Raw genomic sequence first — 21353 nt, forward strand, 5'->3', positions numbered from 1 at the left:
AAAACTGAAAAAATTTAATTCTCATATTAGAATCGAATAAAACAGAATTTTGTTTCGATTTGTATACATGTCGCTTTTTTTTATTTGTTTAAATTGTTTCTAAAATTGTAGTTATTATCATATTTGCATTGAATCAAAATAAACTCTGCTTAAATATTACAGTAATACACTTATGTTTAGCTAATACATATTACATTGATGTAAATGTTTATAATAATAAGTATTCAATTCATTCAGTTAAGTGAAATTGTGCCGCTTATATGTTAACTTTGCGATTTTGATTCCCATTTAGGCTTCGATAACTTACATACTTTTGGAAAATATTCTCAATAGCTTAATTTTGATTTAAGTTATGAGTTACTAAAGAATATGGTTGCTTACAGTCTATATAAGTATATAGGCCTACAATTTAAGACGTATATATACTTTATATTAATAATATACACTCAATTGTATAGATAGATATATTTATGTATATAGATATATGTATATATTCGTGTATAGATGTGTGTGTGTGCTTTAGCAAGAAATATTTATCGAAAACGTTCTATAGATACTTGAGCATAAAGTTTGTAAATTTTAAGTAATCTTTGAATAGTTATTTATGAGGTATTCACACAGCTAGCAGTGCTTTAGATTTATGTTTTAAATAATAGCTGCTGCATTATTAAGTCGAAAATGAATTAATTATTGAAATTCAGTATTGTTCAGCTGTCTACTTAGGGCTATTGTTATTGTAGTTGCTTGATTGAAAGTGTTAAGTAGTGCTTGGTAAGGGGTCCATAGAAAATTGTTTAGCTAAACTACAAGCTAGTCAGAGGCGTTAGAGATTGGCTCAATGCTTTGCATCCTTGAGGGACTGCTCCTCGCGATCGGCATCGATCAGCGACTGTTTGCGCTTGCTGTATTGCCCAGACTCCACCTGCTGCTTGGCATCAATGAGCGAATGCTTGCGTTTGTACTTTTCCATCTCAGAGTCGGAGTCATCGTCGTCGTTATGGTGCAGGCAGGGGAAGTCGAACATGCGTTCGCCCTTGCCGAACACCTCACCCTCCTCGATGGTGGTGGGAAGACTCCTGTCGAATCGAAAATAATCAAGAATTGAGCAGTTGATTGGGCATCAACAGTATTCACACACTTACCGGTTGAGGGTCTCTGGCAGAAGCAGGCATACAAAGGAGCCGGCAAAGAAGAGCACACCCAATATGATTGAAGGAGCGGCCTTGAAGAACGTGCCCAGCCATAGGATGTAGGGCGCCAAGAAGGATGCCGCAAAGCCGGCCACATGCACCGCAGCCACGCCCTGGCCGCGCACACAAGTGGGTATCAGTTCTGTCGCATACTGCGATCCCGACTCATACGAGATGGCCACGCCGAATCGCGCTGCAATCGTCAGGCAGGCCAACAAAATGGCATTGTGATTGTGCTGCTGATAGGCGATGGCAATGCCAGCGGCAGCCGTGAACAGGCCACCAACCAGCAGCGAGCCCGATGCCATGCCTTTGCGTCCAATGCGATCCTGGAGCAGCACCAGCAGAATACTTGAGGGTAGCACCGCCAGGGCGCTTAGCGAGAACATGATGAACGGCGAGATGCCCATGCCTTCCACATTACGCGACACGGCGTCGTAGCACAGTGTGATGACCATTCTGCAATACGCTGCGTATGAGTAATGTGTCAAGTCAGTGTTTTATCACTGTGATTACTTACGATTTGAAGAACAGAATCAGCGTGTTCTTGCGCATGCGTGGCGTCTTAAACATGTCCAACAGCGTCGCATGCTTCTTATCATCGCCGCCCTGCATCTCGCGGGTCATTTGGCAATGGCGCCTGAACTCATCGAATTCCGCCTGCGACACATGGCGACCATTGAATCTGGCGACGCGCTTGAGCCGCATTATCGCCCCATCGATGTCGTTGCGCGTCACCAGCCACTGGGCGCTCTCCTGCACCACGAAATAGTACAGAACCACCAGCAGAATGGGCAGCGATGTGCAGGCCAAGTAGATCTGCCAGTGGCCGGCCAGAACGGCCAGCCAGGGCGTGAACACCAGGCCCAGGCAATAGAATAGACCCACCGCCATATTCAGACCCAATGTGCGCATGCTGGGCCGTATATATTCGAGCACTGCAAAACAATAGAATGAAGATGATTAGCAATAAAAAATAAAAAATCAAATCTTTATTTTGGGCATTGCTACGCATCCACTTACCTATAATATACATGAGATAAAAGTTGGTATCGGCCGCCAGACCCGATATGAAACGGCAGAGCGTAAATGTGGCCACGCTCTTGGTAAAGATGGTAGAGAAATCGCCAGCAAAGCCGCAGAAGTTCGACAATATCAGGGCTGGCACACGTCCAATTTTATCAGACAACAGACCATAGAACAGCGTACCGACAACAGACCCAATGAAGAACAGCGACTGTCCAATGCGCGCCTTATACGCTGAGTCACAGACCCAGTTCAGCTGTTGATGGATTGGAAAGAAAATAAATAAATTAAATAAATAAACGCAAGTTCAATTTAAGCGACTTTCAACAAACAACCGAAATGAAGAATTCTTAATTTTTAAATACCCTTGATGAGTCTACGAAGAATGTTTTTATTTTAAATAAATATTATTATTATAAATAAATATTTTATATTTTATTTAAATTTTAAAAATTTTAAACATATCGCTTTTGTATGCAGTAAATTGATTAAAAATAAATATAAATAAAAAAAATAAAAAAAACATTTATTCAAGTATGTTTATCAAATTATCGTAGCTGCTAATATTGATCAAGGGACTTTTCAAACCTAGCATTAATTTAAGATGTGATCTAACTTTTCTGCTCTATTTTGTACATATAATAAGAAAAACAAATCACCTTGATAATCCGGAACTTAAGGCTAAGCAGTTTTGTTCATTACATTACTATTATTATAAAAAATGTTCTTTTTAGATAAATATAACATTTTTGTGATAAGTATTTGTAGCTATTCTTTATTACATTACTATGATTATAATAATTTTTTTTTTTTTTTTTTTTTTATAAATATCATATTTTTGTAGGTTCAACTCACCTCGGTGTTCATGCTTCTATAGCCAAAGTCATAATTATATATCCACTTTTCGCATTTCTCCGTGCTGACTGTGACCACGCTGCCATTGATGTCGGCGAGGCGTGTGCATGAGGGATTCTCGAATTTGGCATAGATGTCGGCGATCTCCTTATATGTCATGTTAACGAGCTTCTCATGATAGCACCAATGATCCGGCACGAAACTAATCACAGTTTGTGTGAAATAATGCTGCAATAATTTATTTTCGCACTTCAGTAAGCAATCCGGCATTATTATTTATTAAGCAATAAATCGTACGTACCATCGATACGATGATATTGATAAAGCCAAAGAGTGCGAGTATCATAAACTGATAGCGATTGAAGTCGCCGCATTTGGCAAGAATTTGATCGAAGTCCATTCTGAGTTTTGCTGATTTGCTCTCCTATTGGATGTATTTGATGTTTTGTACTCTGAGGGGTATGTAGCTGCGTTCTTTTCCTATATGCCGGATGGCCTCAGTTCATGTATAGGGTATCACAGTAGGTTCCGTCTGTGCATGTACGTGTGTGTGTCTGTGTGTGTATTTGTGTCTGTTGTCTGTGTGTTTCTGTGTGTGTGTGGGTTCGTGTATTGTTATCCAAAAAATAAATGTCTACGCATTTGGTTCACATTTGTTTTCTCTGCGAATGAAACAGGTAAAAATCTCATTTAATGATCAAATATTTTATACAAATTTGTTTTCTTACAAAGCTATCAAGCTTTGCCTGCTAAACATAATTAATCTGATTTAAAGTAATCTGAAATCGTCCGCTTAATTAAATATGCAAATATTTAGTGAAGGAGAAAGTGGACTGAGGTAAAGTCGAACGACTTTCCCAAACAAGTAATTGCAGCCTTTAGTTATTTATTTATTTAATTCGATTTTGGTAAATTTTTCGCAGAGGTATTTCTGCAGAGGTATTTCTGCATAACAATATTTTATTTATTTTTACAAATTAAATATTATTTATTTTTCATTCAACTGTAATCTAGAATTGAATGTAACTCAGTTAAATCTATAAATAAAATAATATAAAATAAATAAATATACAGTTTAATTGACAGGATATGCCCATTATTATAAAAAAGAAAACACATATTTTTGTAGCAATGTTTTGTTTAACCAAGATAAACAGCAGTCGCTGACTAACAACCTAAACTAAGGCCAGATGTTTCTGTCGTGCTGCGAAACTATGGTACGAGAAATATGCCCCTTATCAGTGGCATAGTATTTATATCGCTCAGATACAACTTTGTTATATCCAGCGACCCACCAGTTACCGACTGACTATTGTTGACTAATTGCTGCCGGATTCTGACTAACAAGCACACACACATATACATATATAAGATGGCAGAACCCTGTTGATTTGTACGCTGAACCCCGTCAATGGTTGTCAAGCAGTTTCAAGTAATCGAGCTCTCATTGAGCGAAGCACGTGTAGCTGCCCAGACCCAATTGACTAGAACACATTTTGCCACAAGCAAATGCCATAAATTACAATAATAATTCAGTGCGAACTCCTGTTGTGCACTTTTTTTTTTTTAACAGAAATGTGCTTGACTTGATTGGAGCTTGGATATGCAATTTGCAATTTTATATGAGTATATATATAAGTGTATATATATATATATGTATATTTCTTTTTTTTTTTTTTCTTGACTCCAGTTTGAATATTTTTACACATTTATAACTGGTTTCGCAGTAATTGCAAAGCAACTGAGCTCCGAAATTTTTGAAGACAAAAAACTCGCGTTCGCTTTAAAAACTTGTTCAAGGTCCTTAAAATTTGTTATTTGAGAATCGTTTGAATAAATTCAAGATTTTATACTGTTGTACGCTAGCCGCATACAAAAGTAACGTAAGTTATATGAAAGTAGTTTATAATATATGATGATCTATTAGCATGAAATTACCTGAAGTGCAGCTTTCAATACGTTGAAATTATTTGTTTGTTTTATCTACCTAATTTTTTTTTCTACACACATTACTGAAGCAAGAAAAGAAATTTTGTTTACGAACAGAACGAAACAAAACGGAAAACAGGTGCGTATACACAATTTTCGTGAAGGCACAAACAAATAATTTGTTATTTTTGAGAATCAAAGTTCTGTTTCGCGACAGCCCTAATTAGTATACAAATGTATCTGTATATTATTTATTTCGAATTTATCGTGGTCGATCTTTCTTTTGCATATATGCCAAAAGTTCAACGGCTCCAACTGTCACACACGTCACGACTAATGAAGGCAGTACACGGAATTCGAATTCGCTGATTTGGTATTTCTGTTACTTTGTTTCACTTATATTCTTTTGGAGTAAACCGAATTTCGTTTTCCACTTCTTCTTTAGGTTTTTTTTTTAGCAATATTTCTGGCAGCTGATGTTTGGGGTCTGTGTTCTGGCGAACGGCCCGTTTAGCGCGCACTTGTATCGTGCCCCACGACTATCTCTGGCGATGTGTATCCACGAAGTGTCTTTTGCGTACTGAGCTAACTGTCGGCGCGTCGGTTTGTTTATTAAAAACGAGAAACAGCTGTTCGACTGCGTGTTGACGCCTGCGTCGCCGTCACCGTCGGCATCAGCGTCGCAGTCGACGCTAGCGCCGCATGGAATAAAATCAAATCAACAGGCCGACCAGGGACAGAGTTTTGATTGAATTTTTGTTTGTGCTCGGCGGGAGGGGCAACTGTACTCCAGTCAATCAAACTAGTTTTCGCGGCAGCTAACAGAAACAGGTCAGGAGCTGACAGCGGAAAAAAAACATCTGAAATAAAAAATACACGCATAACGTCTAAGGCAGTTAGACTCAAGCCGTTGTTTTGACTTTTACGAGCGTCCACGCGGCGTATACGGGATTAATGGATTCGATACGATTTCATTTGATTTACATGCTCATATGGGCCTTGTGATAACGCACCAATAAATATATGAAATTGCTACGCTAATTTTTGTGCTAAATAATACATTTTCGCGCTATCTCTAAAACATGCTTCACTACAATTTAACCACAGATTTGCCTTCTACTTTCGATCGACAACTTTATGATTGTTTACTCTATAAGCTTCACACACGCTGGCACTCTATAAAATGTGTGTTTTTCTTTAAATTTATTTCACAATGGGGAAACTACTAAATGGCGTCTAAATATGATTCATGCATTTAAGAATTGCTTGCTAATTGCATATCTGAAATTGCAAATTTGAAATTTGATTATCTTATATGCTTTTCTTTTATCAGGCATTCATTTCTCCATTCTCAGCAAAATTCATACAATTCAATTCAAAATCAATCTACAGAATATTTCTTACAAACAATTCCATGAAAAAGTAGCTATTGATATATACAAAAGATTCCGGTTTCTTTAATATATAAAAAAGTAGCAAAGCTTTTGTTGTAAGAGCTCGAATAGAGAATACCCTGAATTTCATGAAGAATACTTTTTGTTTTTTTTTTTTTTAATGCAGAGGAATTAGGAAAGATCTTCAGAAGGTACTTGACTTCTTCATATCGTTTGAAAATACTGCAGTGGAAATCTCTCTTAAAAAGCATTTGAATAAAAAAATGCTCACATTTTTAGGATTATTAAAAAGATAATTTGATAAATTTCCAAAACAAAAAAAATATATATTTCGGCTAAGCTGAAAACATCTTAAAGTTCATGAATGTTGCCCAGTCATAATAATCATTGAGTGCTGCCAACGCTATCAGTTGCAAGCCAAATCAAAGCCCATAGCTAATACCTTAATGTGCAATTATAGATTAATAAATGACTGAAAGTCGAATGTAAGAACAAATGCGATTAGATAGTCCAGAATGGGCACTTAAGTCGTTGAGGTGCTAATGGGTTTAGTTTTTAAAACTAGTTGGGCGTGTGCAAAGTACTCCATATCGCAGACATATGATCTTATCGCGTTTCCCCCTAACAGGCGATCGTCGCATGTGCGTTGGATCAACTGTACCGAGTGCGAGAAGGGGTGCGAGTATAGCTGGCCAGCTGTGCGAGTAGTGTCGAATGCAGACAGACTGAAAGATATAATACTGCGCATCCAAATATTTACATGAATGAAATTTCCTTTGTTCGCAACAAAGAATAAAGAACGACTCGAGGTATAAGAGTATAAGAAGAAATTCCCCCAAGGCGAATACGAATCTCTTATATCAAACAAATACCGAGTCCAACTGACGACACGAGACTCTGGAGTGCTAACTTATCACGAATACGCCGTGTTGTCAGAAGCATATTAGAAACAAACTCGAGATAATTATGATATAACTTGTAATTAAGTTTGGACAATTTCAAAATGATCAATGTCATTTTACTTTGCATATAACTTTATATATGTATATATGTATAATTCTGCGCAAAATATAATCTGGCCAGGCATTTACAGAAACTATAATAACAATTGAAACATCTGGCTTTACAGTTGCCAATGCTAAATTTAACACCTACTTGTCGAGTTACGAATAATATAAATAAATCTTAATCAAATAAAGGAGTAGCTGAACTAACAGCTAAAAATATGATCAATGTGCCAACATAGACACACAAAGCTGGCCTACAATGATTGAGGTAACTTTCGTTTCATTTGTTTGCATGCAAAATATTTGTTGCATTACGGGCGATAAGGAAAAGTTCACATTTCCAAAAAAAAATTCTTATTGTTCATATATTGGTTTGCACAATTCTCATTTTAGCAAATATTAAGAACCCAAACAGATTTATTTACGCTGCAAAAACATTGCCAAAATATGCTACTTAGTGTCAGGCAAAGGCAAACTTTACAAGTTTTTTTTGCAGTTAATTTTATTTTTAGTTCACAAATTTATTTTCATATGCATCGCATTTCGCAAACCGAAATAAAAGCAGCTGACTCGCATAATTTTAAAATTTTTATGTGCGACGCGATTTTTTTTTAGGAACTGTGCTTCACATATATTTGTGAAAAATTTTATTGTATTACAAATTAGTTAATCAAATTGAACTTACTAATTATGAAATTTTTACAATGCTTTGCACCGAAATCAGTTCAATTTTTGTTGTATTCGTTTTCCATGCGTAATAAACGCGTGTGACTTGGAATATCCCAAACGTAATAAATTCACCTACTCTTCCACACACGCACACACACAAGCATAGACACACACACGAACTTGTTGCACTTTTCCGCTCGATCTGCATGTGCAGCTACTCGCGTGACAATTGAGTTCGCTTTGACATCAAGTTCAACAAATGGCTTCGGTTTTAAATGACTTGCGTGCCAGTTTCTTTAAATTGCCCCTGGCTGTATCTGGTCATGTGTATGTGTGTGTGTGTGAGAGAGAGTAAGAGTCGGAGAGAGCGCCAGTGTGGGACAAACAAAGAGTTCAAAAGGGAGATGTAAAGAAACAGAGAGAGGGAGAGAAAAAGAGAGAAGTAGTTCTTACAACGGCTTTATATATTACTCCTTTGTATGGACTACACACAGCTGCAGCAGCAAATCAAAGGCAGTAGCGAAAGAAAAGAGATGCACATAGATAGTACACACACACGCATATATATATATACTCATTCACACATGCATAAGCTTACATTGTGGCTCACCCCTATGCTGAGCATCGGAGCATATCCGTCTGTGCATGTGTGTGTGCCTCTCTAGTAACATGGCGTCATAATGTCTTTAATACACTTGCTGCTGTTAATTGTTAAATAAGAAAAAGTAAATAAATATTTATATACAAATTCATCGAGCATTGCAGCTGAAAGTTCTTCCCCTTCGATAGAATTTAATAGAAATAATAGATTTGATATACATATGTATGTATGTATGTACATATATATTTATTGCACATAATTGAAGAAATGCTGGCATTTCAATTCTATTCATATTCAATTGTTTTTAATGGCAAACGTTTGTTTTCCTCTGTCACTGCCTAATTTCTCATTAATATTTAAATTAATGTTTCCATATAAATAGTTGTACGAAACATTTGCCGTCAATTGATGTGAGGCCTTCAAAATGAGCAAACAATCATAATTGTGTTTGTTCTAATAAAAGTTGTACGATGTGAAATGCCTAATTATGCAATTTACGTGACAGACATTTAAAAGAAATTTAAATATATATTATTGAGATAAATATATTGTATTATATTCCATGCCAAGCAAAGCTAGCATTCAAGTGGATCCCATAGTGTAATATGAATATAAATGTTTTTATCAATCAACAGAAACACATTTTCTTGTATTTAAATAAGCTGAAATGTGTATATATTTTATATTTATTATCAATCAATTTCTATACTGTAAGAAACACCAAGTATCGAAAAGTAAAATCCACCTGAAAACTGTATTGCATATCGTCCGATTATAATTTGCTCAATTACTGTCTCAGTTTACTCAGTTAATTATTACAATTAGTTACAAAACTAACCAACGACTCTTAATTAGATATACTAATGTATCTGAAACCTAGAACTAACTAAACCAATTACACTCAAGTGATCTCATCAGAAATGTGAAATAGATAAAATAAACTCAAGATGAAATAAGTCAATTAACAAGAACACATGAAACACTTGTTTATAGATTTATGGATCTCAATCATTTTTATAGACTGACAACAATTAAAAATTGCCTGAGCTATTTAGTGGAGATAAGATATATGTTTTGAGTACCGGAACCAACGAGGCTCATGAGGAACACTATAAACAATATAAATTAATATGTAAGCAATGTAAGGGCACGAATTTGAACACTCAGAAAACTATAATAGATCTGGATGATAAGATGTGGCCGGGCGTGCTCACAGCGTAATTTCTGGCCTAGCTACAGCTCCAGCGACATTCATAAAGCTCGCTGAGAGCTTTGGCCAGACGAGCCAACACCGAACTAGACTGGTTAGCGCCGGTTGTAACCAATTACCAGATTCTGCTTGGCCATACACCTGCCAGGCATAAACTCAGTCAAAGAGTGCATGAGAGAGCGAGAGAGCAGATCTGGGTATTTCTTGATAATGGCTTTATATGCAATTAAAGCCATACCCCAGCAAGAATTTTGCTCGATTGCGATAAACGTAGCCTCACAGTCCTATGTTTCAGCATAACTGACGCGAATGTGGCTGGAATATGAAATGTATATACATATATCTATGTAGTAATGCCTTCCAATTCATAGCAAACAACAATTTAAAGCAATAAGAGCTTAAAAAAAAAAAAAAAAAAACAAAAACAAAAACGTGCTGTTTGAAGTTGCTCTTGAAATAGAATTGTAGATTCACGAACCTTGGACTCGTGGAACAATGTGCTTGGACTGATCCAACTGATAGCTAGATAGCTGCAAATAATTGCTTAAGCTTTATTTTAATCATTTGCCAAGTTCTTTGCATTCAACACTTTTTATTGTTTAGTTTTCATTAAGAAGAAAATATACATATTTATTTATTTATATATTATTATTATTATTATTATTATTTTTTTTTTTTTTTTTTTTTTGGTATTCAGAAAAACCACAAGTTCATTTAGAAAAATTTGTTTATATATTTTTTTATAAGCAAACACAGACACACAGCAGAACAGCCACAGCACAACAACAAAAAATTCAGAAAATAGCAAAACACTTAAGGGATTCGCCAGAATATCGCGAACCGCTCTTGATATCAAAATAAATCAATTGAACGTCGAGAGACGGCGGGCACGCGTATACAAAATGATCTCATATTTGATTATGTTGTGCGAGCATAAATGCTTCGGAATATTCCATGAAATCATGAAACCGTGACGTAAACAAACTTTTACCCGCTGGGTGTGGTCCTCCAAAACGTGGTAAGAAAATTAAAAAAATTAAATAAAAACAATTAACTGAAACCGAAATTGAAACTGAATTGGCAGTGCGAAGAGCAGAGCGCAAATGTTTGACTTTTAGCTGAGATCTGCAGTGGGTGTCAAGTACTTATAGAAATAGCAAGTGAACCGCTTGCATTGGGTTATTGTCAGCAAAAAACCAGAAACATCAGACTTTCAATGATCCTCACGATGCATTGAAATGCACACTAAGCGACTACAATAAAACCTCCAAACAGCTGATAGACTGGTTAGACAATAGCGTAGACAACAGCGATGACGGGACTTACGACGTCGCGACATTCCCCAATCAAAAGAGCTGTACGAACAACCTCCATACCATAACTAGTACCCATACTGACACCCAGTATAGGTAACAATCTAGACACACTCACACGAATATGATTCTTCAACTACAACATCGTCATCATCTTTGTCGTTGTTGATGTTGTTGTTGTTGTCGTTGTTGTCGTTGTTGTCGTAGTCTTTGTCGGCGCGTCGTGTGCGCACAGATAAGCGCCTGGCAAACGCGTTGAACGAGCGTCTATAGTATAGAGCTCTGAGCAGCGGCATGAGAGTTCTAGCCAACTATGACCAGGTACAAATCGTACAGGCCACAATTAATTTCTGACCCTCAATCAAGCAGTGAGACAAAAACTAAAAGGCTATACGGCAATAAACACCACGGGCCACTGAAACGCTTGGCAACTGCTATAACTCAGATATATAAAAATATACTTTTGCAGTATATAATATATATATGCAGATACTCAATAATATATATTTTTATATATAAGTAAAAGAAATATTTATCACCGACGCACTTAACTTTTGTTTTTGCTTTCATTTAAAATAAGTCAAAAACGTGACAAAAGTATTTGTTGCTATTTTGCTCAATTTATTTATGGACTGCCTGACTGTGCTTTTTTCTGCCTCTATCTCTCTCTCGCACACACTCTGTCGCTCGCCCTCTCTTTGATTGTTTTGTTTAGAAATGTAAATGAATTGATTGGTTTCTGTAAGTTGTTTTGCGATCTCTTGATCTCTCAAATATTTAAATACTGAAAGGAAACCTGTTGCTGAAGATTAGAGTTTTTTTTTTTTTTTTTACTTTTTTGTCGAATCTAGCCTCGCAGAAAACCAGTCAACAACAAGATGCATACGAGTGGAGCATGTTATTAAGCATCGTTTGGTATGATTGTGCATAGCAGATTAGTTCCAAGAAATCAGATAAAAATAATGAGTGCCAAATGCTAGCGAACAACAACTCGTTAGTCGGCGGAAAAAAGCTTTCTTTTTCTTTTGCTTCGCCCTGAACCCATTGCTAAAGAGTAAACAGGGTATTACGATGATTTGCAAAAGCATATAATATAGAGTATACTTGCCTAAACTTATAAAGTTTCTAGATATCATACCTCATATCAACTGTCTCATTGGACTATGCATCTGCCTAGACGATTTCAGTTATAATTCCTTAATGTTTTTATAATGGTCATGTAATATGTATTCGTAGTCATGGAAGTATTCCCTAGTCAGTTATTCCCCACAGACAGATCAATCTAGCTTGCTTTCATGCGCTTCATACATAATTAATTATTGAATGAAGTATGGAGACTTTAAATGTGGTTTACCTAGAAGTACGGTCACATTTACAGCAGTCACTTCACAACACTTTGACTCATTCAAGTCTGTCTAAATTAATTTATGGACTTGTGGGATTCTATTGGATAAGGTGAAAATACTTCCAGTGAATTACGCAGACCAACAAACAAACAATGCCGTTAGGCAAATAAGATAGGACAGTTTTCCTATTAGCATAAACTAGATATTCAAAATCAGTAAATATTGAATTTATATTATAATAATAAATTACAGATCTTTTGCAGTTGCAGTTTTTGTTCAGATCTTCGCATGAAATAAAACCTAAATTGTTTTCATATACCCAAAAGGCATATTGCGTACATAGACTTATGTGCATACACGAGTATACACAAATATTGCAAAATTTATCGAAGTATCACCTTTACACGTGCGGAATATAAAAATTTGTTTGCAATTCGAAAATGAACACCAAATTCTACCCAATTTGCCTGGTTAAACAGCCAAGGTACAATAATTGAGTTGTGTATATCTGATTAATATTGCATATAGATGTATAATATATGCCCATATGGAAAACACATGTTCACAAATGGTTTATCAATTGAATTGGAATACCATAAATTTAACAACCAAATGGAAAATATTCTATTTTTAAAATTGGTGAAAACTTATTTTTGCGAATAAATTCACTTGTTGCACTATCATTAGTTGTAAAATAAAATATCCGCTATTTACAAAGTCTGTTCACTATAGTAAGGTTTAGACGAAAAAACGAAAACTGTCGTAAAGCAAACTCCGGATTACCGTATAATTTACTCTCCTTTGAGTTTCTATATGTCCCAATATTAAACAATGTTATTGCTTCCCAAAGTCCCCAAAACGATTTGGTTACTCTATAAAGTACTTAGAAAGTTTCAGGTATCTCGGATACTTGTATTTTCACTTTGATCATAACAGTGCCATTCAAATGTTTACGCTTGCTGAATGAAATTTGCAATAGAGTGTTGTTGCTGTTGTTGTTGTAGTTGTTGTAGTTGTTGTCAAACTTTGCTGTCGCTTCCTCTGTGCATGTTTTAATGATGCCGCTACCGGCGCAGAATAATAAAATATTTCTATGCGGGCGCACAAATTGGGGAGTCATAAAACAAAATAGATACATACATACATATATACACATGAATATAGAAGAAAATAAAAAAAATGTGTTTGTACATATATAAATAATAGAATTTGAGTGCCAGAGTCAATGACAAGTGAGGTGCCTAAGGAAATAACAAACATTTGGCTGTAGATCAATTAGCAACAACATTTTTAAAAGTCTATTTCAATATATACATATGTATGTACATGTCTGTACATAAGTATGCATGTGTGTATGTATGTGTTTAATGTGTGTGATTTTTGTTTATTTTTAAAAGGCACACTTGCACACCTAAGTAGTGCCAAAACATATACACACACAGCCACACACAACACTCATACTCATCCACGCACCCATACACATATGTATGTACATACATGCATTTGTGTTGAAGCCGTTGCCACAGTGGGTTGCATAAATTTGTTAATTGCTATTTTTATATGCGACACTTGGCGACTGAAATCGATTCGAATATTGAACAAAACTTTCCGCTGGTCTGTGAGAACTTGGTATGACGCCGCTTGCCGTTGCATTTCAATTGTCGTCAATTAATGACTCTCATAACACTACACATAACATACATACATACATACATACATGCATATGTATATACATACACACCATTGATGCCTGCCTGCATACATATTAAATATTGCACTTTGTAGTTATTGTTATTGATATTGTCTTATTGATTTTAATAAACAAACTATTTATAAAGGCGAGCACAATACACTTGAACTTTTGATCGTCCTTAAATCCACAATTTGCAATTACTATTTTTCGATTTTTCTATTTTTGTCTGGTCTGTTTCGCAGCCAGATCCACACACTGCTCACTATTTACCGTTAAGTCCTCTGAGTGCGTTTAACCATGCTCCGACTGCTGCTCCCGTTTTGTTATTTTGTGTGCTTCTGTTTCGTGGTCGTCTGTTGCGCGAGCGCCTTCGTATGACTGTTCATCTCTGATGCTACTGCTCCTCCTCAGGTATTCCGAATATCGGCCATGACTTCGAGAGCCGAAACAACCACAACAACAATGAAACTATTGAGGAAGAAATGAGCAAGAGCGCAGATGCAATGCACAATAATCAAATGATAGACGAATAGTTGCTCTGTACACAATATATTCGTTTCTCAGTGAGAATAATTCTACTCGATTTAAAATACATACATACATATGTGTGTATATAACCTTGATGATGTGCAAAGAAGCATACATTTATATATGCATGGATATGTATAACATATGTATATTCAATGATCCTATTTGCACTTGAGCATTTTCCATTAATTAAATATTAATAGATTTTAAGTGTTACGAATAGTTTTGTAATTTTTGCAAATATTTTTTCGATTATTGCTATGCTATCATAATAAGTTTGTTTTATTTCTAAATAGGAAGAGTATACAAAAGCAATCCTATTGCATTTTCTCTTCTCTTCCACTGCTTTGTTGCGCATCCCCTTTTCAAAAACACGTTGCGTTTGCAATGTTTTTCGTCTCTGTCATTGCCATTGCCATCAGCTGTTGACGGGTCGTTTTGTTTTGCTTGCCTCTCTGCTTTGCTTGGCGCTGCTTTCCTGTGCGTTTTACATACCGTAAGCACGACGTGCTGTGTTCAGCTACTAGTTCGAACCAGTTCAATGCGCTCAGCTCACACTCAGCCTGCGCCAAATATGCAATGAGTGCATAATTCATAATCTTCATAATTGCGCCTTGTTGGAAAATAGTAGATTGCACGCAACACGGGCACTTGCCAGCAAATAGTAGACTAAATGAAAAGCAAATGGCATTATTGTTTACAATGCTTTTACACTTCCTTGGCCCTGAAGGCAGTTGCTGATTTCGCATGAATACTGTATTTATATCACTGACAAGAACTGTTTGTAGTACCATGCGCTGTAATTGGATAACAACCATGTATGTATGTGGTTCAAAAAGGAAAAAAACCATCTCGTTCAAGACGAATTTTTTGATTAACCTGATGATGACTTTTACTTTTCTTTTGCACTCTACCTGTATTTAAGAAAAAAAAAAAAAAAAAAAAAAGACTACAACGCACTAATCTGATGCTGGCTTCATTTTACTATTCAATAGAAACAAAGAGTTTGTCCACAGATATTATAAGCAACACCTATTGCTGCATGCAAAGAGAAATATTTATCTTTATATAAAGAAAATCCCCTGACTTCAGAAGGTTGAAACTCTAGTAACTCAATTCAATGCACTTTCTCATTGGTAAATCAAATAACGATTCGGAACCAGTTAAAATCACAATTCGTATTAGTTTACATATATTTCTATCCACATACATTTTTAGCATTTTGAAATATCATTATACAAATACATATACATAAAATATAAGTATACATACATACATATGTATGCTTGCTTTGATTTTGCGTCTGAGATTTGCATCTGCATCATCCACTCGAATTGAGAGAAACGCTAATTAAAATGCCGGCGACCTTCGCAAATGATTTTCGTGTATTGGAAACGGGTGAATTTGTATTTTCATAGGACTTAACATTCTAACAACCAGATGAATTTTATGCTTACTCATTTGTTGATTTTTTTTTTTTTTGGCGAAATTCGTTTTTAATTTTTAATTTATTTTCATTCTGCATGATTTAGATAGAATTGGAAATAATATTAGCCTTAAAATTTAAGGCTTAAATATAATGAATTAGGCGACCTCTATTAACACTACTCAATACATATATTTGCATGCTAACGTGTGTATTAGTGTATTAAAATGTATATAAAGTTTATATTATAAACTCAACCATTGCAAAGTCGATTAGATCTTACCCCCAATCTCTCCAGATCAATTATATTCACATTCATATATATATAATCTAAATAAAATTTGATTAACATGATGGTATTTACAATTTTGATGTATATTATATATATTTATGTACATATATATGTATATGTAAATATGTAAAAGCTTGATTTATATTAATGCTAATTTTTATATCTGACTCAATTTTACTCTAAGTCAACAATAATATTGCGCATTAAACTTAATACAACAATTTTGGATTTTAAACGTTCATTCGCATATGTGAAGAATATTTGGAAAAGGATTACATAAAACGGATAAAAAAAATATATATATATATTATGAAATAATAATATATGTATATCTACTTACATAAATTAAGAATAATATAAATACATATTAATATTTATTATTTTTCTTATTTTATTATATATATATTTTTTTAGTACTATTACTTTGAGGCAAAGTTACCATCGAGTTAGTCACAATCAAGACCTTTGCCTGCTACCAAGGTGCAAGTTGTTGACATTGACATTAAATCGTCTTAGTTTGTTATAATAAATAAACACACTCACATGCCACATGCAGAACCTTAAAGCTCATAATAGACTAAATTTACTCAAGTCAAGTTCAACCTGGAACATTTCCTGCAGCGAACTATAAATCAACAAACCTTGAGCAACATTTTCAAAACTAATCATTCGCAGAGAGTCTAACAACGCAGCGAAACATTGATGGGGATGACATCCCCATAGGGAGGGGGTGGGGAAATAAAAGTCATTCCTGTCATGTAAATGAAATTGGCGTTGCTTGTGACGGTGTTTGGGGTGTTGGATATCTATTTATATAGCAGCCAAGGGCAACTATACTACGTATGACGTTGTAAGAGCCAAGACATTGCGTTAAATTATAAAAAAAAAAAAAAAAAAACGCAAATCGCGTGTGCCGGCTGGCTACACCCAATACTCAAGATAGTAAATAATTGATAAAGAGTGGGTATATAGTTTATTTAGCAAACGATGTGACTGGCAAAGGAATGCAGCCGAACTGGAAGATAATTTCTATACTCGTATTCAGTTATGTATATCTGATTTTATAAGGCACATATTTATGTATATACATGATAAAAATTTTATATACACTATATATACATATTATACATATGAATGAAAGTTTTAGCCCTTAATCTTGTTCTCGTCTTAGCCGATTAATAACAAGTATTATACATAGCACCAAGTTTTATCAAAATCGTAGTTTTCATTCAAAAGAGATATAAAAGCTTTTAAAATTGTTAGACTTCTTCAGTTCAGCAGAGCTACATATATGTATATGTATATGTAAAGCAAATTTGAAACTTGTATAGATACAAGGATAACTTTATGTTCAGATTTGCCAAACATTCCCCACTGTACTTTACCAACAACCTATCGAAAGCATATAGTCTGATGACCTATAATTGTGTCCAATTCAAACTCTAATACTTATTTGCTCCTTATAAATTACAGGGTAACTCCGAATCCAGCTCGGAAACTGACCATTACGCTCTGATATGGAACATATTCATATCTACATACATCTACAGCTACTTTAATTGTATGTATGTCTGCATTTAATTTCCCTTTGTAGTAGTGCAGAGCTTGTTCCATTCTATTATAATATCCGTTCAATGACTCAGCATATTTTTTGTTGTTCCTTAATGCAAAAGCAACAGAAACTTTTTTATTTATGCTTTGCCTTTTCACAATATTGTTGCTGTTGCGGCAGTTGTTGTTCTGACTGTTGTTTGGCTTCTTGATGTTTTTTGTATGTGTTCTTTTATTTTTTTGGGAGGCAACTAATTTTTGTATTTAATTTGTGTTTGCTTTGTTAGCGCTCAATGATTAAGTCGAATTTATGCGAAAATTTTATTAATTTATTTGTCCAGGCGATTGATTGGAAATTTTCCACAACCAGGACCGGAAAATATGGCAACCAAATAATGTTCAAGCAGTTAATAAATTTATGCAGTTTACGATCATCAAGAGTTCAATTTGAGAGAAGTTCAAATTAAATGATATTAAAGCGCAATATATAAAGCAGCGAAGGAAAATTTTATATGTCAGATATATAGAAAGAAGAAGAAGAAGATATTTATGATGATGGAATTATATAAATTTATAGTTGAAGCACGCTCTGCCTGATTTATTAATTAAGTTTGCACTGAGTTTATAACTCAAAAAAAAAAAAAAAAAAAACAAATACAAATTAATTATAATTGTAATATAATTAATTTGGTTTATTATGCCAACTTGGGAATGTTAATTAAATTAGCTAAGCATGCGCAGTTCAGCTGATATCAGACTTTTTCAACCCATAGCAAAATAATCTATTGTCCTGTCTTTAATATCTACATCAATCAAGAGAAAGGAATATCGTCAGCTATTTACAGACTAACAAAAAATTAAACTGATTGATGTCTATGTTAATCGCCATAACCCGAAATTTATAATAACTATGCATACGTATAATTTCTGACTGACAGCCAGTGTAAACTTCCGCTTCATTATTAACCACTCTACTGGAATAGGAACAGTCAAGCTTATCGCACCAGCCACCCACTGTTTGCATTGTAATTTGAGTGACAAAGCCAATGGGGGGAAGGGTTCTGGACATTTGAGCATATGGCCAACGGTCGATTAAGTACAGTAACAATGCCAAAGCCCACAGCTGGCCAAAGGTAAATAAATTCCAAAAGACATTAACGAAATGTTTAATTGCGGCGATATCATTTGATAACGTCTAATTATGCGAAGCTCAGGTGGCCATATAATAATCGTAGGCATTGGTAAATCAATCAAAATGCTAACAATTAATGAGAAATTTGATGAGTACATAAAACTTGTTGAAGTAAGAAAACATTTCTGTGTTAAATATATGTTAATAGAAGGCTAAAATCGAGAATATTTATAGTAAAGTTAGAAGTGAGTTGCCTAATATTATTTTTAAGCTTTCAAATACATAGAAATTTATATAGTATCTAAATATATAAGGTATATATGATTCCTGCTAAAAGTCAGCAGAACGAAGCACAAAGAAAAGTTCAGCTCTCAGATGGAAAACTTAATAAAACTGTGAACTTTAAGCGAATCTCAAAGCAGAGAGACGCCAAGGTGGCGGAATGCAATTGCCATGGCATCAAATCCATTCACACAAGAGCAAACACACACATAAACAAACACAAACAAGCACACACTCTCTCTCACACACACACGCACACACAAGAACTAATGAAAGCAAGAAATATGAGACTGTTCCTTCAGTTTTAGCCGGCAGAGGGCAACTAAAATCAATAGTCTGCAGATCGCAAAAAGCTAATTTGAATATTTGCATGTGAGTTGATATAATTACAGATTTAATTATGAAATAATAAACCTGTACTCGAGTATTTTATTGCCTTTATAATTAGAACATACCTGTGATTTCCGCCTGAGCAGCATTCATCTGTGGGATTACGCTGTGCTCAGTCTTCGGCCCTCGGCCCTCTCCCCTCTGCCCTCTGCCCACTGCAGTTGCCAGGACAACACACTTCCGGACTTAGGGCAACGTACGCAGCGACCTCATGGGCAACGGACTCGCCTCGAAGTTCAGTTGGGGGCAGCTAGCGTCGCTAGATTTGCTAGCATTTTAGCGCGTTCGACTACAACTTTGTTGTTTAGGCCAAAAAACCGTAACGTAAACGGAAGTAGTGGCAGCTAAAGTCCGTCGAATTTCGTTTCACACAGAGACAAAATGCAGCACGAGCCGCGCAGCGCAACCGATGTATACACTGAGTCTAGCCAAATAAACGAATGAATATGATTATTGCCGTGCACCCTGGCTGAACGGCTACGTCGCCAGCGACGCCATCGCCAACGCCATCGCCATTGCCATTACCTTTGCCTTTGCCTTTGCCTTTGCCATCGCCATCGCCATGTGCGCTTGTTGGCAACACAATCAGCTGCGCTCCCAACTGCAGAGCGCAAGTTTTCCCACGTGACGTCACCGTTTCTCGCATGCGCAGCACACGCGAGCGCAACACAACAAATCATACAGCCATCAAATTTGGCCAACTTGGCGAAATACTCTCCCAAACAGCGTGAATATGCTTTACTCACGGCCGTACAGCTTGTTGCTTTACGGCAATCCACAAACCAGCTGGGGCAGGCGGCAGCAAAGGGCAACGCTTTGGGGTTGATGCCAACGCTACACTACAGCAAATGTGTGGGGTCTATGCGACTGTGCAGCAGCTTGAAGCAAATGAGTTTTCAAAGTAAATATGGAAGAAAGAGATAGATAGATACCAAGTCAATTGTTAATCCTGTTCATGAAGAAAAGGAAATTTCCCTTGGGGAAATGTTTTACTCTACCCGCTACACTCACTACAGCCAAACCAATGTACCCTAAACTCACATTTCCAATACGTTTTGCTTTTAGATGTATTTTCAAGAATGTATATGTTATTGTTTTATTTCGTTTTAATGTTTGCTATTATTGTTTTTAATTTTAGCATCGTATATATTTGCAAGATATTAACCTATTTATTTTTAGCCAAATCCAACGACGGCCTTCGACTATGACAACAATAAAGCGCTGCGCTAGTCTAGGACTAACGGAATTCTTTTGGTTCACTGAGACCCATCTGGCGAGGCCTGTAGAAAAGAATAGACATATGTATATATACTATATACTGTACGAATTTTCCTCTTAGCATTTGGTTTTTCTTAAGATGCAAATTCTTAAGCACCTTTGGCAATTTAACTCTTTGAAATTTAAGTACTTGGCTTTTATTGGCTGTTTAAGTATTTTATTGCCAGAAAATTAGCTTCGCCTTGAGGGGAGGACCAAATAAAATGCTATAAATGAAGCATAATCGTGTTTACCAAACTCG

At 35.6% G+C, this 21353-nt stretch overlaps 1 protein-coding gene across 4 annotated transcripts; it reads right to left on the minus strand.

Annotated features, from left to right (window-relative positions):
- Positions 1 to 52: 52 nt before the first annotated feature.
- LOC6573555 (organic cation transporter protein) lies at positions 53 to 20253 on the minus strand. 4 transcript variants are annotated; one of them, XM_015166974.3, is made up of 7 exons: positions 19900 to 20253; positions 3373 to 3733; positions 3072 to 3299; positions 2214 to 2472; positions 1711 to 2128; positions 1143 to 1649; positions 53 to 1076 (listed from the first exon to the last, which is right to left on the minus strand). In XM_015166974.3, exons 2-7 carry the CDS (start codon positions 3469 to 3471, stop codon positions 836 to 838), a joined length of 1752 nt encoding a protein of 583 aa, XP_015022460.1. In that variant the 5' UTR covers positions 3472 to 3733; positions 19900 to 20253; the 3' UTR covers positions 53 to 835. The 4 variants fall into 4 exon arrangements, with proteins under 4 accessions (XP_015022460.1, XP_015022463.1, XP_015022462.1 ...); XM_015166977.3 differs by lacking the exon at positions 19900 to 20253 and adding an exon at positions 14504 to 14619; XM_015166976.3 differs by lacking the exon at positions 19900 to 20253 and adding an exon at positions 8087 to 8288.
- Positions 20254 to 21353: the final 1100 nt, after the last annotated feature.

This window comes from Drosophila mojavensis, unplaced genomic scaffold (genome assembly GCF_018153725.1).
Source record: "Drosophila mojavensis isolate 15081-1352.22 unplaced genomic scaffold, ASM1815372v1 contig_16, whole genome shotgun sequence".
In the NCBI taxonomy this organism is placed as follows: domain Eukaryota; kingdom Metazoa; phylum Arthropoda; class Insecta; order Diptera; family Drosophilidae; genus Drosophila; species Drosophila mojavensis.